General features: G+C 35.2%; 1 protein-coding gene across 1 annotated transcript; it reads right to left on the reverse strand.

Moving 5' to 3' along the window:
• Nucleotides 1-6551: 6551 nt before the first annotated feature.
• Nucleotides 6552-17901, reverse strand: LOC137636304 (uncharacterized). The gene is made up of 3 exons (XM_068368726.1): nt 17879-17901; nt 7631-7866; nt 6552-7600 (listed from the first exon to the last, which is right to left on the reverse strand). Exons 1-3 carry the CDS (start codon nt 17899-17901, stop codon nt 6552-6554), a joined length of 1308 nt encoding a protein of 435 aa, XP_068224827.1.
• Nucleotides 17902-26731: the final 8830 nt, after the last annotated feature.

Below are 26731 nucleotides of genomic sequence, written 5' to 3' on the forward strand. Positions count from 1 at the left end.
TTGCATCTTCCGGTGTATTTTGCATCTTCCAGTCTTGGATGGTCTGGGATGCATCTTAGGTATTTATCGAGCTTATTCTTAAACACATCTACTCCTGATATGTTTCTTAGATGAGCTGGCAGCACATTAAATAGTCGCTGCATTATCGTTGCTGGTGCGTAGTGGATTAATGTCCTGTGCGCCTTTCTCAGTTTACCTGGAATGCTTTTTGGCACTATTAATCTACCTCGGCTTGCTCTTTCTGATATTTTAAGCTCCATGATGTTTTCAGCAATTCCTTCTATTTGCTTCCATGCTTGTATTATCATGTAGCGTTCTCTTCTCCTTTCTAGACTGTATAGTTTTAAAAATTGCAGTCTTTCCCAGTAGTCAAGGTCCTTAACTTCTTCTATTCTAGCAGTATAGGACCTTTGTACACTCTCTATTTGCGCAATATCCTTTTGGTAGTGTGGGTACCATATCACATTGCAGTACTCGAGTGTACTACGCACATAAGTTTTGTAAAGCATAATCATGTGTTCAGCTTTTCTTGTTTTAAAGTGTCTGAATAACATTCCCATTTTTGCTTTACATTTAGCCAACAGTGTTGCTATTTGGTCGTTGCATAACATATTCCTATTTAAAATTACACCAAGGTCTTTAATTGCTTCCTTGTTTGTGATTGTCTCATTATTAGGTCCCTTGTATGCATACACCATTCCTTCTCTGTTTCCATAATTTATTGATTCGAATTTATCGGAGTTAAATACCATCCTATTTATCTCCGCCCATTCATATATTTTGTTTAGATCTCTTTGTAGTGAGTTCCTATCTTCATCACAAGTAATTTCTCTACTTATTCTTGTGTCATCGGCGAAACTTCTCACTACGGAGTTTTCAACATCACAGTCTATGTCTGAGATCATAATAACAAATAGCAGTGCAGCTAATACCGTACCTTGGGGCACACCAGATATTACCTGGGCTTCATCTGATTTCTCGTCATTTGCAACCACTATCTGTTTTCTGTTTTGCAGGAATTCTTTTACCCATTTTCCTATCTTTCCCACAATATTATGCCTTCTCATTTTTTTCTCCAATATGTTATGGTCTACCTTGTCAAAGGCTTTTGCAAAATCTAGATAGATCACATCTGTGTCTTTTTCATTTATCATATTATTGTATATGTTTTCATAGTGTGCTATCAGTTGGGTCTGTGTACTTTTTCCAGGTACGAAACCGTGTTGACCCATATTAAACAAATTATTTTTGACCAATTGGTTCATTATTTTCTTTTTTATTACCCTCTCATACACTTTCATAATATGTGATGTTAGACTAACAGGCCTATAATTGCTTGCCTCTAGTCTTGATCCACTTTTCAAGATAGGGGTTATATAAGGTAATTTATGTTTAACATATATCTCGCTCATATCTACAAGAGATACGTAAAAAAAGTTCCTAAACAAGAAGATAGAGGAAAACTGTCAGAAAAAAGGCCAAAAATCTAATAAAGAAAAGATTACAAATGAGGGTGAAATCCTAGAGATTAAATACAATTAGCAGAATTAACCAAAACAATAAACAAACTAAAGACCCAAGATATGTGTAAAAGACAATAAGACAAAAAAATGAGGAAACACTAAAGAAATAAAGAAGAATCAAATTGATGAATAACAGATTTTGAACAGGGTGCCAACAGATGTGTGCTTTAAAAGATGAAAAATGGAAATATTATCCACAATAGAGATGGAGTGATAAAAATTACCGAGAATTTCAATACAATATGATCCAGTAGTGATACCAGAAATAACTTCACCACTAGAAATAATGAAACACCTGAGGCGGTATCAAACGTATTAGTAGAAGTAAAGAAAGCTTTAAAAGGCATGAAAAGAGACAAAGTAGAAAGGGAAATTGGCCTAACAATTGATTTAATAATAGATGGAGATTTCATAGTAGTAAAACTGGCTGAACTCTACACCAAATGTCCGCAAGAATGTTCTGTATCTACAGCTTGGAAAAAATATTTATCATCATACTAATTCACAAAAAGGGAGGCACAAAAGACCTGAAAAATTACCGCCAAATAAGTTTATTATCCGTAATATGTATATTTACAAAGATCATATTAGGCTGAATAGGAAGACAACTAGATTTTAAACAACCAAGAGCGCATGCAGGCTTTAGAAGTGGGTATTCAACAATTGTCCATATCCATATGAGTAACCAAAGGATGGAAAAATCAACAGCGTTTTACAAAGCACTATGTATAACATTTATAGAATATGAGAAAGCTTTTAATTCTGCCAAAACCTCAGCCGTAATGAAAGCACTTTGCAAACAAAGAAAAGAAGAATGTCATGTCAGAACACTTGAAGATATCTATATAGGAAGTACAGAAATCATAAAACGACATGAAGATAGTTAGAAAATTCCGAATGAGGAAGGAGTTAGACAGAAAGAGCTTAATCTCGCCTAAATTACTCACAGCATGCATATAAGAAGAGTTTAATAATTTAGATTTGGAAAATGCAATTATTATAATAATGGGGAATACCTTAAAAACTTGAAATCTGCAGTTGGCATAGTAGTGTATAGTGAATCAGGATGATAAAAGATTTGAATAAATAAAGCAGAAATGTAGGACAGAAAATGAAAATGAGTAAAACTAAGATTATGTTCATTGGAAATGCAGAAAGACAACAAATAAGAGCTATAGAGAAATCTCTAGAGATTGCTAATGCATATTCTTACTTTGGAGAGACAGTAAGTGTTTCCCAGGGCACCAAACCGAAATTAAAAAAAGGATGAAGAACATTTGTTTAAACAAAATGAGATTATGAAAAGTAAAATGCCTCTTTCTCTAAAAAGAAAAGCATTTAATGAGAGGGTCCCACCAATATGAAATTATACATCAGAAACTTGGAGCCTTAATAAAGCCTTAGAACATAAACTAGTTACAACTCAAAGAGCTATGCAAAGAATAATGATGGAAATAACGCAAACAGATAGAAAAAGAGCAATTTGATGAGAACATACTAAAGTAGAGGTTATTGTAACAACATGTAAGAAAAAGAAATGGACATGAGCAGGAGATATAATGAGAATGCTATACACCGGATGGACATTAAAATAATATAATGGGTCCCAAGATATGGTAAATTAGGAGGGAGAAGGAAGAGAAGACGCTGGATTGAGAAACTAAGAAACATTACCCCTGTGTACTGGCACAGAAATACCATAAACAGATGCAAGTAGATGGATATGTCTGAGGCCGTTATTTTGCAGTGGACTAATAAAGGTTGATATATATATATATATATATATATATATATATATATATATATATATATGTGTGTGTGTGTGTATATATATATATGTGTGTGTATATATATATATATATATATATATATATATATATATATATATATATATATATATATATATGTCTGTATCTGTGTGTGAGCATACTTGAATGAATACTTTTCATTACAACATGTTATTCTGGGGAAGGAAATTATAAATGATCTTCTTAACATTCGTAATTTAAATGCTCTATTATAGATAACTCTTCTGAATAATAAAAACCATCGCAACATTAGTCACTCTTTTATCACAAACAGAAGGGTCATCTGAAGTGGCTTAGCTCTTCAAACACGATACGCTTCTCCTCTATCCAAGCCAACACAGGTGGCTCCAGGGTATGGATTTGCTTTTTTTTCTATCAAGTTTTCTTCTACTCATTTATTTTGATACGTCAGAATTTGTTATCATGTTACTAACCAATCATCATACTACTCGCGATCTGAATATTCATATTACTAACCTATCATATCCTTTCTTCTTATAACTGCAAATTGTATACTCGTGTTCTAATCTATCATCTCATTTCTTCTAATACCTGCAAGCTGTGTACTTATGTTTCTAACCTAGGAACTCCTCCTTCCTTCTAGTACCTGCAAATCGTAAATTCGTGTTACTTATCAATCGTTCCCTTTATTTTAATAACTGTAAATTGTGTACTCATGTTACTAACCTATCATATTCTCCTTTGTCCTAATAATTGCAAGTTGTATACTCGTGTTACTAACATATCATCTCCTCATATATTCAAATACTTGCAAATTATATACACGTTACTAAAATATTATCTCCTCCTCTCTTTCAATAACTGCAAATTGTATAATCGTGTTATTATCTTAGCATCTCCTTTCTTCTAAAAACTGCAAATTGTATAATCGGATTATTAAACTATCATCTGCTCTTTTCTTCTAATAACTGCAAATTGTATGTCGTATTAGAAATCTATCATCTCATTTCTTCTAATAACTGCAAATTATATACTCGTGTTTTTAAACTATCATCTTATTTCTTCTAATAACTACAAATATTATAATCATGTTACTAGCCTATCATCTCCTCCTCTCCTCTAATAACAGCAAATTATATACCTGTGTTACTAAGCTATCATCTCTTTTCTTCTAATAATTGCAAATTATATACTCGTGTTACTAACCTATCAGCTCCTCCTTTCTTCTAATAACTGCAAAATGTTAACTCGAATTACCAACAGATCATCTCCTTTCTTCTAGTACACAAATTGTATACTTGTGTTACCAAACTATCATTTTCTCTTTTCTTCTATCAAGTGCAAATTGTATACTCTTGTTACAAATCTATCATCAACTTTTCTCTTTTAAGAACTGTAAATTGTAAACGCGTGTTACTATCCTATCATCTCTTTCCTCCTAATAACTGTAAATTGTATAATCGTGTTACTAACCTATCCTCTCCTTCTTTGTTCTAATAACTGCAAATTATATAATCGTGTTCCTACCATCTCCTCTTTTCTTCTAATAACTGCAAATTGTATACTCGTGTTACTAGACAATATTTTTTTCTTTCTTTTATTAACTAAATTGTATAGGTCTATTTGTCTTACTCTCTTATTATCTCCACTTTTCTTCTAATAACTGTGAATTGTATAACAGTGTTAATAACCTATCATCTCCTTTATTCTAATCCCTGAAAATTGTATACCCATATTACTAACACATCATCTACTCTTTTCTACTAATAACTGCAAACTGTCTACTCATGTTACTAACCTATCATTTCCTCCTTTCTTCTAGTAACTACACTTTGTGTTTATTTCGGTATTAGACCCTCTTTCAGGCAAGTTTTGTTGAAAATAATGGCTGCCTCAGTTGCATTGATCTTATACTCCATCTTCTCGATGTCTCTTATTATCTTCTTTTCAGGATTACTGCATACAGCCAGTAACTGAGCAAAATTAACCCTTCATGATGGGTAGTCAAATTCAGGAATAATTGGCAAATCAAGTTTTAACGTAAAATTAAAAAATCAAGTAAAATTCACAATTCGGGTAAAAGAATACAGAGTACAAGCTATGCGTTTCGAGAGGGCTGTCTCCCTTCTTCAGGCTTGAGTGCTGGAAAGGATGAGAGCTACGTCCTAAGCAAATCCGGCTTAGGCAGAGAGGCAGTGAATTTTCATTGGCTGCCTCTGGCGATGTGGGCGGAGTGAATAGAATGGCTGATCCTTATTGGCTAAGCAGCTCGCCGAGAGCGGCTGTAGAACAGTCAGAGTGCCTTCCACTCCCTCTAGGGTGATAAGTCGCTATCTTGTCTTCTGGGAGCTGGGCTCTGATTGGTGGGAGTGCTCGCCAAGAGGGCATGTAGGCTAGGCAGACAATCCTGTCACTGATCAAAGCTGTCAGGGTTGGTTGTGTCTTGATCAGTTGGGTTGTCTTGGTTGGAGATGTCATGATTGGTTGGGTTACTTTTCCGTGTGTTGTTCCTCCGACAGGAGGATCGGAGGAGCATTTCCTAGGTAGTGTTAAGAGTCAGCTTTTTTCTCTGTATAAGAACAGCTTCAAGTATGCGAAGTCTCCTGCTATCTGGAGCACGGCCGATGATCTTGGTGTTCTTAATTATTTCCTCACATTTGATGTTGTTGTTGTGGACGTGCAGGGCAGTCTCTTTATGAATGGCGCATGATGGTCATTCCTATGTAATGTCCAGAGCATCCTAGAACTGCGGGCATAAGTTGAAATAGACCATGTTGGTCTGTCTGAGGATGTCCTGAGTCGTTGGGGCTGAGTTGTTCTTCATGATGAGAGACCTTGTCTTGTTGGTTTGATAATGAATAATCAGCCTGACCTCTGTGCTTTTATCCACAGGGGAGATGTGACTCTTTATTATGTCTCTCATGGCCTTTTCATAATTCTGGTAATCCCAATACATGAACCCTTTATAGTAAAGGTTGATGAGAGTTGTGGTGTTCACCGTAAGTTGTTCGGCCTGGTACCAGGTGTCCATGGCTAGCTTGATTTCACGGCTAACTTGCCTGTTAGAGTAGCTATTGTTCACCAGGACCCGGGCGACTCAGTTGAGTTCTTGGTGTGTGGCAGCCCAAGAGAAGAAGTGGGAGAGGGCTCTGCAGACGTAGGCTTTGATGGTGGAGGCCTTGTACCTGGCAGGGCATTCACTGTTTCCATTCAAGCATAACCCGAGGTTAGTGGGCTTAATGTACACACTAATATCAAATCAAGTAGGGTTAGGAGAGATGAGAACATCTAGGAAGGGCAGCCGTCCATCTTTGCTATGCTCGACAGTAAACCTCAGGCAGCTGCATTCCTCAAACGTCCTGCGGAGAGTCTCGATGTCCTGGGTAGAAGGGGCCATGACAAAAGTATCATCTACGTATCTCAGGTACACGCCTGGAAGACGTATTCGTGAAAAAACCCCCTCTTCAACAACTCCCATATAAAAGTTGGCAAAGACCACACCAAGCGGAGAGCCTATCGCTACATCATCCTTCTCTATATACGTGTGGCCCCTGTGTGTAGTAAAAGGGGCCTTTCTAGTACATATTTCGAGCAGAGTGTGGAGGGCCTCCTCAGGGATGTTCAGGGTTGGAGTAGAAGGGTCCCTGTAGACTCTCTCCAGGATCAAGTCGATGGTCTCTCCAACAGGTACGTTTGTAAAAAGGGACTCCACGTCCAGTGAAGCGATGGTGCCACTGTTGGGGGATCCTTTTAGCTTACTCAGGAAGTCGATGGATGAGGCGACACTGTACTCGTTCAGAACATAAGGGGTCAAGAGGCTGCTGAGTCTTTTTGCCAGGTGGTTGGTCGGTGTCGGGCACTGGCCGATAATAGGTTGGAGTGGGTTGCCGTTCTCATGAGTCTTCACATTACCATGTAGGTAACCATGGCTAGAATCCCCAGTAATGGTCTGGAAGTGGACGGAGTTTATGGCTGCATTGATTGTTTCAATTGCCTTGTTGGCCTCTCTCTTGATCTCTTCGATGGGATTGTAGGAGAGCTTTTCAAACTTGGATGAATCTCCCAATATTAGGTCGAGTTTGCTGTGATACTCTTCCGTATCTATCGAGAAAAAGGCAGCAGTCTTATCAACTCTCCTCACGGTCACATGGGCCTCCTTCCTCAGCTCCCTAGCTGCCTCCCTCATGTCACTGGAGACGATGCCACTGTTGTAACGTCCACGATCCGTAAGGGTTTCAGCCAAGAGTAGGGGCTGGAGGTCATCAGTTGTTTTAAGGTCACCTTTCCCCTGGTGGCTAAGGATAGAATCTATTTAAAGTTCAACTTCTAGTCTCTTACCTGTGGGTTTGGGGCACGATATGAAGTGGCAGTTAAACCCCAGCCGGAGGATTTCATCCTGGATGATTGTAGGGGTATAGGAGGAAATATTAATATATTCTTGCTTGGTTTCAGGGATACGGAGTTTGCCTCCATTAATGTCAATAAGTTTCTTGTGAATAATCCGCAACCTCTTAGCCCAGTCACATTCCTTAAGGGTACGGATAGCCTGACGGATGTTGTCCAGATATGCCAAGCTATTTAGGGACAGGTGGACAGGTAGTGATTGTCTCAAGCTCTTAAGCTTGAATTAGTAAGATAACTTCTCTGCAGTAAACGTGATGATTATGAGAAACCGCATCTGCAGAGAACGCTCGAAACTCTCTCCTCGTCTAGACTCTAGTAAAGTTACACACTGGAGGAATGCATAGCATGAATAATAATGTTGCAGAAAATGACTATGCTATAATATACGGTATGTAAAAATAATAGCAAAAATAATTAGAAATGTAAACAACTTAGGCCTCATTGAAGGTTGCAGACGACACGGATGCAATTATCGTTGTTATTCTGTCCCCCCAAGGACACTTTCTCCGTCTGAGGAATGGGAGGGGCTGGTGCCTGCAGTGAACCTCTCGCTGTGCATAGTAGGCATCACGTAAACGTTTATGCTGCGTCTTTTTTAACTTATTACAGCTACATTTTATTCTTCCCATTTAAAATCAATTTCCCATTTCTTTCAATTTACCTAGACATCAGACATCATGTGTGTGTGGGGGGGGGGGGGGGGGGCAGACATCATGTCGGCACCAGGAATGAGGTCAGTCGAGGGCCAAATTATGACCTGGCACCAAGGAGCATAAAGAATGACATAGTCAATACAATAAGGAGACCATTTAAACCAATTATTATTATTCTTTCAGCGCACCTGTCTTCTTACTAGGGAAGTGATTGTCTCAATCTCTTAAGCTTGAATTAGTAAGATAACTTCTCTGAGAGACCGCATCTGAAGAGAACGCTCGAAACTCTCTCCTCGTTCTAGACTCCAGTAAAAATAAACGCTGGAGGAATACATAGCATCCATAAATAATAATGTTGCATAAAATTACTATACTATAATATACTGTATGTACACACTTATGCAATATATATATATATATATATATATATATATATATATATATATATATATATATATATATATATATATATATATATATGTATATATATATATATATATATATATATATATATATATATATATACATATATATATACAAATATATGTACACACATAATATATATATACACACACACACACATATATATATATATATATATATATATATATATATATATATATATATATATATATATATATGTATATATATATACATACATTATATATCTGTTTAATTGTGAAAATTCTAATATTAATCACATGTCAAAATGATATAGACGAAGGCAAAATGCAAAATATTAATAAGTTTATGTTCCAAGAAATGGCTGGATGCGTCACTTGAGAACGATCTACCTGTCTCTTGGAATTGGTATTATCAAGTGTAACAGATTCCGAACGTGATCAGTGGGGATTCCTTCTGATGTCTTCCCATTCCTACACCAGGCGGCTCAGACGCTCCAAGAGTTCTCCCTTCACCTTATTCTTGTTACAAAGTTGTCTCTGGAGGAGGGACCTACAGAAGTCACTGGTCCTTTGGTTATCTCAGGCTGAGGGGTTATGCAGTCTGAAGTTTGTATATTTCGGTAGTAAACCCTCTTTCAGGCAAGTTTTGTTGAAAATAATGGCTGCCTCAGTTGCAATCCTGAAAAGAAGATAATAAGAGCCATCGAGAAGACGGAGTATAAGATCAATGCAACTGAGGCAAAGCGCTTCCCTCGGGGATACCTGTTTTGAACATCTGGCTAAGACTGCATTGCGCTTCTTAAGGATGCAGCTACCTCAATGGTAGACAGTTTGGTACAACAAAAATTTTAGGGCTTCGGCCCCTGACCGTGATTGATTGATTGATTTGAGGTTTTCTTGCATCCTGAAATCTAAGGTCATTGATGCTGATATAAAGCAATTCATCTTATCATGTGAAATTTGTAATAAATTTTCTTATGCTCAACAAAAAGAAACTTTAATTAATCATGAAATTACTGATCGGTCATGGCAAAAGGGTGGAGTTGATCTAATAAGTATTGAAAAGCATAATTATCTTATAACTGTTGATTACTTCAGCAATTTTTGGGAAATTGACAACATAGAAAATACATTAGCAACTGATTATGATTTCGAGCATAGGACAAGTAGCCCCACATATGCCCAATCTAATGGTAAGGTCGAATCCGTAGTGAAAACATCTAATCGTTTAATAAGAAAAGCTATTTAAAGTAATAAAGATCCATATGTAGCCATTTTGGACCATAGGAATACTCCTACTAGTGATAAAGACGGCAGCCTATCACAGTATTGCCTAGGTAAGCGAACACGTACTAAATTACCAATGTTATCCAAGTTACTTGAAAATTAAAATGTAAATTTAGAGTTGGCTAAGTTAAAAAATAAAATAAAAAATGCTAAGAGTAAATTCTATTAAGTTAAAAATGCTAAATATTTAAGTATTTTGCATGAAGGAGATAATGTACGTCTTAAACCTTATGTTTTGTGCAAAAAGGACTGGGGAAAAAAGGGAAAGTTGTGGAACGATTAGATGAAAGGTCTTATATAATTGAAAGTGAAGGCAAGCTATTTAGAAGAATTAGAGTTCAGTTGAAAGAAATCCCAAGTGATGTGCATATGCCCAAGGTAAAGGAACCAGTTACAGTTGACCTTATTGGTAATGAAACAAACTCCTGTCAAAGTGGAAAATAAAGTTGAATGTGACAGACAAACAAGGTCAACCAGAAATAAATTACCCTCTAAGTATTCTGATTATGAAATGTATTGATGCTGTACGTAATGTCTTTAATGTCATATAAATGTTACGATTATGAAGCGTGTCGATTTGGTGTGTACATTCTTGAATGGCATGTTTAATTTTATGCCAAGAATGAATATTCTATTTTTGAACAAGTAGCCTACAACCACATATCCATTATAATTTACAATATTTTGAATTTTAATAACTTTTAGAGCTGATTGCAGTCCCAACCAGTAACCTATCAAAGTAAATTCAGTGTAGTATTCTAACATATAATCCATCTAAATAGATTTAATTATAGAAGAAGAAAAGATTTTATATTATTAATAATTATTCAGTAATTATTCAGATGTCGGCGTGTGTTGTTGTAATGCCGCTCAGTACAATAAAGTCAACTTGTCACATGTGAGTTTATATCATGAATATCACCTCCAATATATGACATCCAGACAAGGGTGAACTTAACAACTGACACATCACAAAAGATATAGTTACATTGTTCAACTGCTTCCTTAATTCGTTAAAACTATTAGAAGGGTAATTACATAAATCTCCCTTCAATTAAAAGAAAAATAAATATTTGTAAACAGTTAAGCAAACAAAATACCTCCAAGTCGATGGGATAAAACGTATGATAGCAGAGTAGGTCTATGCCAAAATAATGATATTCTAAAGCCGACTATAATCGGAAATATAAATAGTTATTTTATACATGTGCAGTCTATAGCTAAACTATAAATCCTAGATTTCAAGATACTATCTACTTTCAGTTTATAGTGATATTTTTATTATTCTTAAGTAAATATTAATTGTTTTATATCGTACAGTAATATAAGTTATGAAAATTAATATTCCTAGAGGCATTAGCTCAAAAATTTGCTAAGATAACATAAAAAAAAAAAATTCGTTGTAGTTAAATATACAATAGTTACCCATAAATTAGATTTTCTCTAAATCAAAAGCTGTACCAAATTTCTTTATCTTAAGCCTGCCGATACAGGGGTAGCTTGCTTAAATATTTCATTCGTATACTGTATATCAATTAAGTACTAAATTATATTCATACGATTATCTTCTGAATTCATATTATAATTCAATTAATCTATCTGGAGAATTTTCTAATATATCCTAAGCAAAATAATAGAATTTCAGCTGATGAAAAGGCTAAAGACTATGTTGGAGGTCTCTGATTGGTTGAAGCAATTCTTTAACCAGGGAGACAACTTTTTGGGTATTTCTCCCTAAATTTAGGAATGTATAGAGGTGTTTGGGGGCCTCAAGTGTGGGAAATTTCATTTGTCTGGTAACTGTAAAACATTATCTAAATACTCCTGAATAATTCAGTCTTCCATAAGATTTATAATGTCTGAGAATGACTTAATTACATTTTATTGTTTTCCTTTGGTATGAAATTCATTACAATTATGATTTGAATAATATATCTTTCAGAGCACAAACTGAAATCAGAGCATAAGCTTATCATTTAAAAACTAAATTTTACTATGTGTGGTTTCACAAATAGGCCTACAATAATTGAAAGTAAATACAGAATATATTATAATCACAGAAGGTACAGGAGCACATAGTACAGTATTTAGTAGGCTACAGGTTCAATGTTTTGCTGGAGACTACCTGGAGAAAATAGTTCTGGTCTGGGGAACTTTTAAGACCGTCTAGAGATGTCCCTGACGATGTAAACTGTAGAAGATGATTCATTTCTGTCTCAAACACAGTGAGAGGAAAACGTAATTAAGTCTTGTCTTTGAAATTGTGATTCTGCAAACAATGAAGGCTTTGAAGGGTAAGGAGGGACACCCTTTTACAAAGTTTTATTGGTTCTATTATGTTCTCGCTGTTGTTTTATTACTCAAAATACTGAAAATTCTAATATCTTTTAGGTGCTGTAGGTTTCCATGATTGATTGTAAACCATCGAATTTCTTTAGGGGTCTTTTATTGGCGAAAAATTATCATGAAAAGACATTTCCCAAAATGCTCTTTTAGTGTGTGGTGGTAATTCCGTGGTAAGGTTATTAAAGGAGATTGTTTCCAGATGTGGCTTTAACTTTTCAATTAACAATAGGATGGTGTGTAATTGTAGCTGTGTGATTTGAGTTCCACTTAAGGACACTGTAATCACCTACAATTGAAGGTGTTACTATAGAAATATATTTCAGAGAACAATTCAACATTCACTTATGCATTCTTTATTTTACTAATACAAAAAAAAAAATAAATGCTTTGATATAATTCTGTATACTACTGTATGCATATACATATATCATTCTTTTGAATACAAACAAACTCAATCCTTATGACAAATATGTACAACTATTTTTCTTGGAGAAACTACCATTTTCTCACTTCCCCTTAGTTCGAAAGTCCTTCCTTGGCCAGCCACACCCACCAATTAGGCTCTCTCTCTCTCTCTCTCTCTCTCTCTCTCTCTCTCTCTCTCTCTCTCTCTCTCTCTCTCTCTCTCTCTCTCTCTCTCAAATAAATAATTGAAGGCAGTAAGCATCTAATCTATTTAAATGTTAAATATTCGGAAGTGTATCCCAAGATATAAATTATTTATAAGTTTAGATTGTCCTCTCATCTCGTACACTTACACAGAAGTGGTTGATAGGATAAGAGACGTAGTTTTGATCTTCAAGGCACTCTATACCACCAATACATTAAAATTCACTTTAGATTAAAGCAGGAAATTGCCGTTATAAGAGCGCAAGTAGAAACACGGATTTTTATTTAATTTTTAGAAAATTTTCTGTGGAAAATCTTTATAAATACTATTGATTTTGTATGCAACTCTCATGTTTTTTTTTTCTCATATTCCATCAGCATACGTATAATTACCTCATTAGTAATGACTAATTAACTCTTACTGTAAGGGGGTTGGGGTTCCTTGCCTGTTTTTCGACCAACCAGACGGAACTGGTTTTCTGCATATTTGTTTTTCGTTTAAGAAGGAGTCTTCTACTTCTAGGTAAAAAAAAAAAAATAAATGAAATTGGGAAGCCTTATTCAGTAATTGACAACAACGGTCTTTTAGTGTTAAGGTAAAAGGGTCATTTTATTTTACTTAATTTAATTTTGTTACCAAGTGATGTTTACATCATGGGGAAATTGCTGACGACAATGTTATTTTGATAAAAAAAAAAAAAACTGTGAATAGTGATCCGTATTATTGCATAAATCGTCAACTCTGTCTTGTATACTTTGTTGACTAAGCAACTTGAATCGAAGGTGTGACTTTTGATTAGTTTTGTACTAAGTTGCCAAATGTGAAAATTCACTTCTTTAAATACCTAAGTATCTGTGCACTGTTAAATTTGTACTTACAACAACAAATGAAGCAGTTTCTAGTCCACTGCAGGACAAAGGCCTCAGACTAGTCAATTCATGTTTGGGGTTTGGCCAGGTTTCATCACCACGCTGGCCAAATGTTGATTGGTGATGGTGGGAGACTTTGGCCTGATCGCTCAAAAAAGGCGTGACTATAACTCTGTAATAATTAGCAGCAAAATATTTTGACTTCAAGGCTGGTTATAAAGGACGAGTGCTTCTGTCTTTTAACCATTATAGAATTAGTGAAGATGCTACAGTAATTATAATTTCAATCTAACTTGGCGTACATGTTTTTAATGAATTGATTGTTCACATTTGACAATGAGGGGAAAAACGACTCAAAATGGTTGATCATTGGTTCTACAATTGTGAGATGTAGACTGTGACATCATACAATAGTGGCAATTTTTATTTCTAGTCATTATTTAGGAACTGAATTCAAAATTACTTCTTTGTTAAATCATACTTCTGCTTCTTGGTGACATGGGCAGTCTTACATGAGTTACTGTACTTCCTCGTATTGCAATAATCGTGGCTTTTCAAAAAAAAAAAAAAAAAAAGTTTAACCTGCTACTAAAAGGAGCTTCTCATACAATTGAACCCATACGTGAATTTTACTTGAAGGGGTGTTTTTCTGGCCCTGTCACACACAGAGGACCCCTGGGCACTTCAGGTTCTACGAGATCAGTTCATCGTGACATTCTAAGGTATTTTGCATATCACATATTTCGTGTTTGTCAAATGCTTTCGTTTTGAAACTGAGGCACTATTTAGGTTTAGTATTTATCCTCGCCTTATTTACAATGATATATATACTATTAGTTTTCATGCGTTGGAGAATTGTAATAAGTTAGGACAAATTTCTTGTGTAATTCTGATATTTGAAAAAACATTCTTTGGAAAGCCTTTATTGATACAACTTGATTTGTATTAAACTATCATCAATCATATTTTTATACTTCACTAGTAGACAGGCTTATTCGGTTCGTTAGTTAACGACTAAACAATTACTGCAAGTGGGGGGTTAGGTTTTAAGTCCGTTTTTCGACCAGTCAGGCAAAAGTGGTTTTCAATGTATTTGCTCTTCGTTAAGAAGACTGGGCTAATCGTTGTCAGTGATTTTTTTTAATCAGTTTGTAATCTGAAAGTAGGAAGCATTATTTAGTTTAATGTAAAGGTGATAAGTTAACATTGTTTTGCATGTATAAGATTTTAGATTGATAAAAGATGGAAATTTCCGAATGCAATATTTTGATGAAGCAAAACTAGATAGAGATTCACAAGATTGCATAAAGCGTCAATACTGTCTTGAATAGTTCGTGGACTAAGCAACTTGAATCGAAGGCGTGATACAACTCATTATATATGTACTACATTTCATCTTTAAAAAGTTTAAATTTTTGTTAATTTGCGGTCGTGGTAAATGGTGGTGTTTTATAATAGTTTTATACTTAACATTAAGGTATTTTGTATGCAAGGATATACTGTATGTTGTTTTGATTGATCTACAATAATCAACAAAGAAAGTATTTTGACTTTGCTAAGGGTAGTTATAAAAGACGAGCGCTTCTGTTGAGTTTTAATTCTGAAAGTCTTTGTTGAGATGTTATATCAGTTATACCGTTTCTGAGTGGAGATATCTTGACGTGGTGAAAGGGTTTGCGTATCGCCACCATGAACAAAGTTGTACTAGCCAGGGCCCCCTATACTTGGTTGATTTGTTGTGAGCTATCAGACCTAAATCTCCCACCATGAAAAATGGCTAAACCCCAAACATGAACTGATATGTCTGATGCTTTGTCCTGCGGTGGACAAGACACGCCTGCATTTGTTATAGTATGTTATAATTTTGATCCAACTACGTACAAAATTGGTTATATACAGATACTGAGGTACTTAAAGAATTTAATTTTTACATTTGACAATATGGTACAAAATTAATCAAAAGTGTTCGTACCTAAGCAATGGCTCCCCAATTGTGGAATATAGCAGTGACACCATGCAGTAGTGTTACTCTATATTGGATATTGCTGTTTAGGAACCAAATTCTAAAATAAGTGTCTATCAAATCATGTTTATTTTTCCAGGTAATGTAGGCTTTGTGAGATGTGTTGATCATCTTGCAATGATCGTAGCATTTCCTAAAACATAATTTGTCTTGTTTATGATAATGCTTTCTTCATGGTTCAGAGTTTATAGGTCTAGACTCTAGCTCGTACTGGCGACTGTAAATATCCTCTCTTACAGTTTGGCCAATAGGTGAAATTTCAATGCTTTTGTTTTGAAACCGAGGTACGATTTAGATTTTGAATATTTCCGTTTTATTTTCATCGAGATATTTACAATTATTTTCCTCTGTTGGCTGCAGAATCTTATTATGTTAGCAAGAATTTATTGATAAATTTAAATTGGTTTTTGTTTGGGTATTGAGTCGAGAGAAGTTACAATGACCTGCACCAGGTAAAGGTTATTTGGGAATAATATTCCGACATTAATACCTCAGTTGAGTTATTTCTTTCCATTAACATCGATAGTAAGCAAACCGAGTATTTTGCAATTGTTTCTAAGTTCTCGATTTTTGCCTTTTCATAACTTAGAGCAAATTGTCTTCATATACATCAAGGAAATATGATTAACTGTATTTTCGGTCAAGGGTTTTCAATTGTCTTATGCGCAGGTTACATAAGTTTAAGGTGTTGATGAGAATCAGACTTCTAGGAGCCTGGTGTGAACCATGATATCGGTTATTGGTATCTTTGTGACCTTAGGATCAATCATGTTTTGCCTAATAGGGCTCTAATGAATGTGACTGGTCTAAAGCTTTTGTGTTACTTGTTTTGCAGTTGCTTTGCTTGGCTAGTGAACGTGGCCCTTCAATGTAAAGGAGTGATAGGCTTGGAATTTCTGATTAGCAGATTAAATCTCTCTCTCTCTCTCTCTCTCTCTCTCTCTCTCTCTCTCTCTCTCTCTCTCTCTCTCTCTCTCTCTCTCTCTCTCTCTCAGGGAAAATAATTGCTAAAACACAGTCCACAAACCTATTCGAAAACACTATTTTTTCCCCAAAATACCACCGATGATCAAATTCTTTTGAATGAAATAATTATTAGTTAATTTCTCATAATCCAGTTGACACAACTGTAATCACCTCATTATATATGGCTTAACACTTACCAGAAGAGGTATTGGTTCTTCGTCTGGTTTTCCAACTATCAACCAAAGGTTGTTCTTACTCGCAGTTTTGCTCAAGTTGAAGAGACGGTGTTACCCAAATGTAAAGATAATTGTTAACTTACTTTTGTTGTTGTTTTTTTTAATATCCAAAAAGACGATAAATACTTTCATGTGTAAATTACCCCTGGCAATGATTTGTGAAGTAAAACTGGTTATTTTTAATACGTTAGTGCCTTCAGTGCACAAAATCTTGGTTAATGATGATCTGTGTACTATGAAATTGGAGTCCATGATTTAAACGATTCGTCTCGTGAGAGTTAAATTGTGTACCATCTCATAGAGGGAATTGGGAGTGAAATTTTGTCGAATTTACCATTGAAACTTCTTGAGAAAAAAATTATGTATGTATGTATATTTGCAGTACTAACTCCTATCAAGTTTGAATTTTTTTTGTGTGCTTAATTATTTGTCGATTATCGTAATAAGTTGCAACAAATTTGCAACCATGTATGAATCACTGCAACGAGGTAGGGGGAGGGGAGGAGTTCTGTGGGTGGCTCCTAGTGGGGTTGGGGAACTGATGAGTGGTCAGTGTGTGTGAAAGGGTAATGTTTTTGGAAAATGTAAATTATGAATAAAATTTATATGCATTATATAAATTATCAGTCGTAAAAAAAGATATTTTGGTAACCAAAAAATTAGCTTCTGTATTCTCAATAAGCCCCAAGTTTATTGAATTGTGCTACGACCTTTTTATTTATTTATTTACTAACTTATTAGCTCAAGGCAAATAGGCATAGTTTGTCCAACCATATTAGGTTACTTACTTTACTTTAAAGGCTGTGTTCATGGTCCTATCACACAGGGAGCCCTTAGTGCTACAGGACCTACAAGATCTGTTTGTCATAATACATTATTAGATATTAATCGAAGCACCCTGGAAACGAAAAAGTCTTCAGTTTCCTCTTGAAAGTCTTAATATTTTCAGTCAGTCGAATGCCTAGTGGGAGCTTATTCTATAGTCATGGAGCCACTTATTTGAAAGCTATAGAATCTACAGTAAAGGTTTAAAGGTTTATATGCCGCACATGAATGGCAGAGGCAAGGGACAGTGGCATTACCCTATCGAGCAGGACAATTCCCTAGAGATTGACCATATGCGCATATGGTCAGCGCCTAAGTCCCCTCTCCACCCAAGCTAGGACCAAGGAGGGCACGCAATAGCTTCTGATGACCCAGGAGATATAGGCTCCCTCAAACCCCCCATCCTTAGCTCAAAAAGATGGGGAGGTTGCCGCAACCAAAAGGAAATTGACATGTATCTTGGTTCCATTAACTCGAAACTATCTGTAACTATTCTCGTATCAACAAAATTTATTGGCTGTACAATATGTAATAATTTTCTTAAACATTTTGAACGTCTAGTTCTGATAACATTGAGTTATTGCGTAAAAATTCCATTCTAGCTTAAATAGGCAGCCAGTGTAATTCAATTAGTATAGGAGTGATCTTTTCTCGAGGTGGGATACATTTTATCAATCTTGCTGCTTAAGAGCCTTAGACTTTGCCTCAGAATCAGGCTGTGAGCAAATCATAAATGAAGCTACCCACAGGTCTGGTAATTGCTTGGACTTCGTATACACTGACTCCCTTGACGTTATAACTATAAGGTTGGGTCTCCAGTTGGGACATCTGATCATGCCTTGATTTCATTAGTAGTAAGACTGAGCAGCCTGTCCCTGATATATCATACTCTTGTAAAATTTATATGAAATCCCAAGCAGATTGGAAGGGGATTTTGCATGGTCTTTTGAGCTTGAATTGGTCACAATTATATAGTAGTGTAGATTCTGTTGTCCCTTTGAATAAGAATATAGTCAACATAATTGATAGGCGTATCCCTTCTCGTGTGCTAAGGTACTGAGTGAAGGACAAACCGTGGTTCAATGATGATTGTAGACGTGCTTATTTGGAGAAGCAGGAGGCCTATCATCTTTGGAAGGGTAACTGATCAGATTTGACCTGGAGTAACTATACTCAGCTTCGAGCTTTTGCTCAGAGAGTTTATGCCTCAACTGAAAAGGAGTACAATTTAACCATGAAAGAAACCCTTTCTGGTACAACTCAGGAACATAAATGGTGGTCTACCCTTAAATCTGCACTCTTTGGGGTAGATGTAACAGGTCCTCCTTTACTTAAACCAGATGGGTCAGTCACTCACTGTCCAAAGGAAAAGGCAAACCTTTTGGCTGATGTTTTTGACAGTAAACAGAGTAATGAAAAACTTGAACTTCCTCATTCATGTTTTCCTGAGGCTAAACTAACTAGTTTAGCTTTTCGATGTCGTGAAATTAAAGCTCTGTGGATGGACCTTGATGCTTATGGAGGTGTAGACCTAAATGGTATTTTACCATTGTTTTTATAAAGACAGCAGATTTCTTAGCTCCAAAGTTATCTGTTATTTTGCGCAAGTCAGCAAGAAGAGGAGCTTTTAGCATTTGTTGGAGAATTGGTAATGTTACTCCTGTATGTAAATGTGTTTGTGGTAGCGCAAGTCCCACTGATTACCGCTCAATTTTTATAACTCCCATATTATCTAAAGTTTTTGAGAGTATTCTGGCAAAACGTCTTAATAGGTTTGCTGAAGGTAATCATCTATTCCCTAGTTTGCAATTTGGTTTTCGTAAAGGCCTTGGAGCATGTGATGCCCTTCTTACAATCTCCAATGCTGTACAGAAATCGCTTGATTGTGGTCAGGAAGTTCGTATGATTGGCCTCGATTTTAGTGCTGCCTTTGACCGTGTTAATCATGAGGCCCTTGTTTTCAAACTCAAACAGTTGGGAGTGGGTGGGTCGTTTCTAAGCATTATTATTGAAATTTAAAGTAATAGATCTCTAAGAGTACTTGTTGATGGGCACCATAGTGAGTATAGGAATGTGATATCCGGTGTTCCACAGGGTATTGTTCTTGGCCTATTACTTTTCATACTATATACACATGACATGTGGTTTGGCCTAGAAAACAAGCTTGTTGCATATGCAGATGATGCTGCTCTCTTTGCATCAATTCCATCCCCTGAATGTAGATCTGGGGTTGGTGTATCTCTTGATAGAGATTTAGATAAAATTAGTGTATGGTAAAATTATGGGGTATGAAGTTGAATCCTAACAAAACTCAAAGTATGATTGTAAGTAAGTCAACAACGGTGGCTCCTCAACATCCAGATCTCAGTATTGATAATGTTCCTTTAAATTTGTATGACCATTATAATTTTAGGTGTGATTCTCGACAGCAAATTTACTTTTGAGAAACACATTAGGTCTGTGTCTTCTTCAATTGCACAAAAAATTGGCTTATTGAGAAAGTCTTTCAAGATTTTCTGTGATCAATCTATTCTGAAGAAATGTTTTAATTCTTTCATTCTTTGAGTATTGTTCTCCTGTCTGGTGTTCAGCAGCTGATTCTCATCTTAATTTGTTGGACAGAAACTTACGGTCTATTAAATTTCTTATTCCTGATCTAGATATTAATCTCTGGCACCGTCGTTCAATTAGTTCCTTATGCATGTTGCATAAGATTTTTCATAACTCTCAACTATCCTTTACATTCAGATCTTCCTGGACAATTCTATCCTGTTCGTAATACTAGGCCGGCAGTTAATTCTAATAGCCAGGCCTTCTCCATCATGAGGCTCAATACTTCACAGTATTCTAGAAGTTTTATTCCACCTGTTACCAAGTTGTGGAATGATCTTCCTAATCGGGTAGTTGAATCAGTAGAACTTCAAAAGTTCAAAGTTGGAGCAAATATTACTATGTTGACCAGGCTGACATGAGTCTTTTCATAGTTTATATATGACATATCTGTTTTTGACGTTAATAGTTTATATATGACTTATCTGTTTTGACGTTGTTACTGTTTTAGAGGGATTTATTGTTAACTTGTTCTCGTATTTTATTTATTTCCTTATTCCCTTTCCTCACTAGCCTATTTTTCCCTGTTGGAGCCCTTGGGCTTATAGTATCTTGCTTTTCCAACTAGGGTTGTAGCTTGGCTGGTAATAATAATAATAATAATAATAATAATAATAATAATAATAATAATAATAATAATAATTTGTCATTAGAGATCGTAACAGAGAGAATTTCAAAAGTCAATTCCGGAAATAACACAGGGCTCAATTTGTCTTACTACTGTAGTGATATAATTATGACGTTTTTATAACATAACACACAGATGATGACGAGTGAACTTGTTCAGTGTAGTTCAATACTAGGGAAGTCGGACAATCGGTTAGCGGTTGTCCAAAGGTTAATAAAACACTTAATCATAAAATCAAAGTAATTTACTGAAACGTACGATAATACCCAAAATGTGAACTCGTTAATATAGATATTGTGCAACGACATGTTCACATAACTTCTCAAAACTATTTTAGAAAATCTGTCATGTCACAGGAATTACTGCAGGTAAGAGTTTAACCAGTCTTGCAGCCATTCATTAGCTTTATATATCATGATATATCGATTTCTTTAGTAATTTTAGGACAGTATAACATTATTAGATTTGCTTAGAAGTATGAAACACACGTCCCACCCACCCCCACCCCCAAAAAGCTGTTGCAATCAATCGTAGTCTATTCAGATAGGTTTACTTGACGTCTTGCTTTTGTTTAAAGGTTTAAAAGGCCATCGTGAGTGGCAAAAGCAAGGGACAGTGACATTGCCCTAGCAAGCAGGACAATGCCCTAGAGACTGACCTTATTACATATGATCAGAACCCAAGCCTCTCTCCACCCAAGCTGGAACCAGGGAAGGCCAGGCAATGGCTGCTGATCACTCAGCAGATAGACCTATGGACTCCCCCAAATTTTGGCTCATAAGGAAGTTGCAATTGCAACAACCAAAGGAACTACAGAGTTTGAGCTGGACTTGAACCCCCAACTGGCCAACACCAGGAAGAGACGTTACCAATCAGACACAACAACCCTAATTTGTTCAATCCAATAATACATAAGAGCCCCCTTCTGACGTCACAGTATAGAACGGGCAAAAGCTATCCAGACCTTATGCTTGTTGTTTATTTCATGCTGACTGTCAAAAACATACTGCCATAATACAAGTCAAGGACCACCTGAAGAGTTTGGGATAGTGGATCTCCAAGTGATGCTGATTTTGTATTGAAGTGTTTGAGTAGCAAAATATTTTTGTAATCGGAAGAAAAATTGTAAAAGGTTTTCAGAGTAAACTAAAAGGTTTAATAAGGAGATTCCCTTATCTTTCACAGCAAAGAAATGTCAATTTATTTTTTTTTCTTTATGAAGTCTAAAGCCTGTGCTTTGGTCGTTAGTAAATTCCTTGGGAAGATTATGGGAAATCGTGTAGTGTAAAGATAAACTATTAATGCTTACTTTTGTGAGATTTACTTTTTCAATTTTTTTTTTCATATTTTAAAAAGTGTAATTTAAAATTTCATATGTCGATAGCTGTTTACATTTAGTTTATAATCATATTTTAAATGGTGAAATTTTTTTCTTCCATATGTATATAAAACATAAATTCAGCCCATTTGTCTACATTAGTTTTATATATATACAATGTTTCATCTCTGATGTAGCTTTTCCTGCAAGAACTAATGAAGCCTGCTAAAACATCAGTGTGTGCAGGCTCTTCAATATCTAAAAATCTATTGCCAACGTATCAGTTTACAAAAAAAATCTTGCATCTCCGTAATTTCAAATCGTTCACTCTTCTTTGCTCAGCTTGCAAAGAAACAATAAAATGTTAGGATAAAACTAAAAATGGAAGTCTCAAGTCAAACAAACACCAACTGGTACCATAATTATCTATAAAACTCAATGGATTAATTTCTTCTGCACTAACTTCATAGTTGTAGTTCGGAATTCTCAGAAAACGTATGGAAGTCTAAGAGGTTAACCACATCCATCGTCACATTCAACATTACTATGTTACTGCAGTACAAAATTCTTTGTGATTTGTGAAATTTTACTAAAAACTCTTCAGGAAATATGTTCTTCAGTTAACTAGTTCCCCCTCATCTGTGCCTTATAGTATATTGAGGTGTGATTTTTTTTTATTTGACAAATTTACTTTACAACAAATGAATTTTGATTTGTTCAACAGATAAACCTTTTGTATTTCTCGGGCTATCATGAATCTCTTGTAACTAATATTTTTTTTTTTTTTTTTGCCTGACAGTAAACTCAGCTGTTGACATTAGATAGGCTAAGTATAAGTTTCGTAAGCTGGGAAGGAATCTTAAACTATTTTGAGGAAAATTTAGTCAAGAACAAAAGTAAGCAAAAGTGAAAATGTTGCTAAAATGTCCTTTTCAATTTTTTCCAGATTTGTGCTCCAGTTTGCTTAGTACGGTTTTCATGTGGAACTGAGGACTGAAAGAGGACACAAAGGCTGTCATACAACCAGTTGAGAAATAACAAGAGCAGCTTGAATCCTCTGACTTCTGTATGGGCCAAGTTAAGTATGACACCATCAAGGGTGAATTGATGCTGTAAACTTCGTCTGAATAGTGAAATGATCCTTTTAAAGCTCTGTGCTTTTTAGAAGACAGGTTAGATTTGGGGCATTTAGTGCTGGTATGAAGTTCCTCAATCACAAACAGAACAATATCATATTATGCTGAGTGAATAACAGATATTTAAGCTTTTTATTTTTAGGAATTAGTTTTACATTTTATGAGATTTATTTATTTATTTATTTATTCTTAATTTGAAACTGGAGTGATAGGACTCATAAGATTTCTTTAGGCTGCGTTTGATCAAAACAAGATTTTTCTATTAATTCCTAGTATTTAGTGATGCAATTTTGTAAAAACCAAAATTTAAATCCAAGTATAGTTTAATTCTAGATGTCCATTTAGACATTAAATCATAATAACCTACTTATCTGTCAAAATAATTCTATGAAAAATTAGTTAGGCACAATAGGCAAAAGCATAAAAAATCTTTTGAAACGGCATTTTCACTTCTTTCCAGATCTCTCTATTTAGGCCTTAAATAATAGTTACCTATTTTTTGGACAACAAAACAAGTTTACTTTTTTTTTAAACTTATTTTAGGAAAAGTTAGTTCGTTACAATATGCAAAAGCAAAAAAAAAATCTGTTGAAATTTCCTTTCAACTCTTTCCAGATTTGTGATCTAGTTTGGTATGGTATTCATATGACACTGAAGCCTGAAGGAGGTGCAGACGTTGATGTTCAAGAAGTTGAGAAATTGTGATAAGGACTTTAGTCTCCTGTCTTCTGTATGAACCAAGTTAAGTATGACATCTTCAATGATCTAATACTGTAAACTTCGTTTGGATGGTAAAATTAGTTTGAAAGTTGTGTGCTTTTTAGAACCTAGGTTAGATTTTGTGGCATTTAGTGCTAGAGTAAAGTTACAAGAGTACAGATGGAATACTAAACTGGACTGAGTAAATATCTGCTATTGAAGAAATGTATTTGTAGATATTAGTTTTCCATTTTTTGATTTCTTTTTAGGAAGTGGAGTCATTAGATTAGAATTTAAGTGATAGGACTCACTCAAACTGTAGTTGATGAAAGAATCATACATTTTTTTATTGAATGATTTTTCTTTTTAGTAAATCCCCTTAGTTGGTAAGCTCGGATTGAATTTATGCTTTTTAAAGTTTAGAGCTCGAGTAAGTTTGAAGTTTAGTTTCATACCTCTGTTTAGGTGTAACAAAACTCAACATGTTTTTGGCAAAAGGTTTTTAGCTTAGTGCGTGAAGCTGTAAATCAGTTACCAAGCTAAATTCTTATCGAAGGTGGGTGGTGATGTCTGTGCCCTGTGTGGTGTATAGTAGGTGTTAATTCAACATAGTTTAATTTTTTTAGCAAAGGTCTTTCTACTTGTATTTATGTGAATTCAATGTTGTAAACTTGACTTAGGAACTCAAGCATATCGTTTTACTAATTCTTAAGATATCCTAATTTTTTTTCCAGAAATATCTTAATTTCTTTACTGGAATATCACAATTTTAGGGTAGTTAGAATATCATAATTTAAGTGGCTTGAATTATCTTAATCGTTTTGGGGCTTAGAATATCTTACTTTAGTGGTCTTAGACTATCTTACTTTAGTGGTCTTAGACTATCTTACTTTAGTGGACTTACAATATCCTACTTTTGGGGGCCTAAAATATCTTACTTTTGGGAGCTCAAAATATCTATTTAGGGGCTAAAATATTACTTTTGTGGTCTTAAAATATCCTTCTTTTAGGGGACTTAAAATATTTTACTTTAGGGCACTTGAAATATTTTACTTTTGAGGGCTTAAAATATACTTCTTTTAGGGGACTTAAAATATCTTACTTTAGGGTACTTTAAATATTTTACTTTTGAGGGCTTAAAATATACTTTTGCGGGCTTGAAATATCTCACTTTTGAGAGCTTGAAATATATTACTTTTGAGGGCTTAAAATATCTTATTTTAGAGACTTAAATATCTTACTTTTGTGGGCTTGAAAATTATCTTACTTTTGGGGCTAAAACTATCTTACTGTTGGGGCTTAAATATCCTACTTTTGGGAACTCAAATATCTTACTTTTGAGGTATAAATATACTACTTTTTGGGAACTTAAGATAGCCTAATTTGTTGTCGATTGAACTGATTTATTCAAAATATATATTTCTTAAAAATAACTTAAAACTTTACTAAATCTGTACTTTATAAATCTTGATTACCAATTTTCTGAGAGTTTCTATTAACACTTTTGTCTTTCAGGTCAATGTGGCCTTCTGTTTGGATGCTTCAAACCCTTCAACCAAAAGGATGATGCACATTAACGACTATCTTTGATTAGACCTGTGGGATCCTGACTCTCCTGGTAAAAGTCCTTCAGAGCTAGTGGAACTTCTAGAACACCATTTTGGGCCAATGTGTGTAGGAAGTTAAATTAGTTTTCACAATGGTGATTCAAGTATCTAGTTCAAGTTTTAAGGCTTGGACAGTGTGCAAAGTTATATTGCTATCTTACTAATTTACCTAAAATCTTTCATATTTGGTTTCGTGAATTTAGTTTCTACAAATTAAATTCCCATTCGAAATTTCTTTAATGAATAGTTAATGACTAAAATTCAGTTATAAATCAATTTAGATCTATATAAATCCATGTCAGTAACTAAGATTGGAATCTTGCGCAAGCTAACCTGAAGTTTTTTAGAGCTAAATTATATCTCATTCTCATCAACCTGGTGGCATCTGGGAAAAATCTTATTGAGAAAATCCTATTTATCAAATTTATGGTAGTCCTGATAGAAGTTATTCCAGGTAGGGGCTGGGCTATGTCAGGGAGATTCTGGGCTGTTTCAGGTAGGAGCTGGGCTGTTTCATTTATAGGCTGGGCCATTTTAGGTAGGAGTTATTTCAAGAAGAGGTAGGGCTATTTCAAGATATTCCAGGTAGGGGCTGGGCATTTCAAGATATTTCAGGTAGGGGCTGGCATTTCAAGATATTTCAGGTAGGGGCTGGGGTATTTCAGGGAGATGATGGGCTGTTTCAGGTAGGGGCTGGGCTGCTTCGTGTAGAGGCTGGGCCATTTCAGGTAGGGGTTATTTCATGTAGAGGCTGGGCTATTTCAAGAAAGTCATTTTAGGTAGGGGCTGGGCTGTTTAATGTAGGGGCTGGCCCATTT

This window comes from Palaemon carinicauda, chromosome 3 (assembly GCF_036898095.1).
Source record: "Palaemon carinicauda isolate YSFRI2023 chromosome 3, ASM3689809v2, whole genome shotgun sequence".
Taxonomy (NCBI): Eukaryota; Metazoa; Arthropoda; class Malacostraca; order Decapoda; family Palaemonidae; genus Palaemon; species Palaemon carinicauda.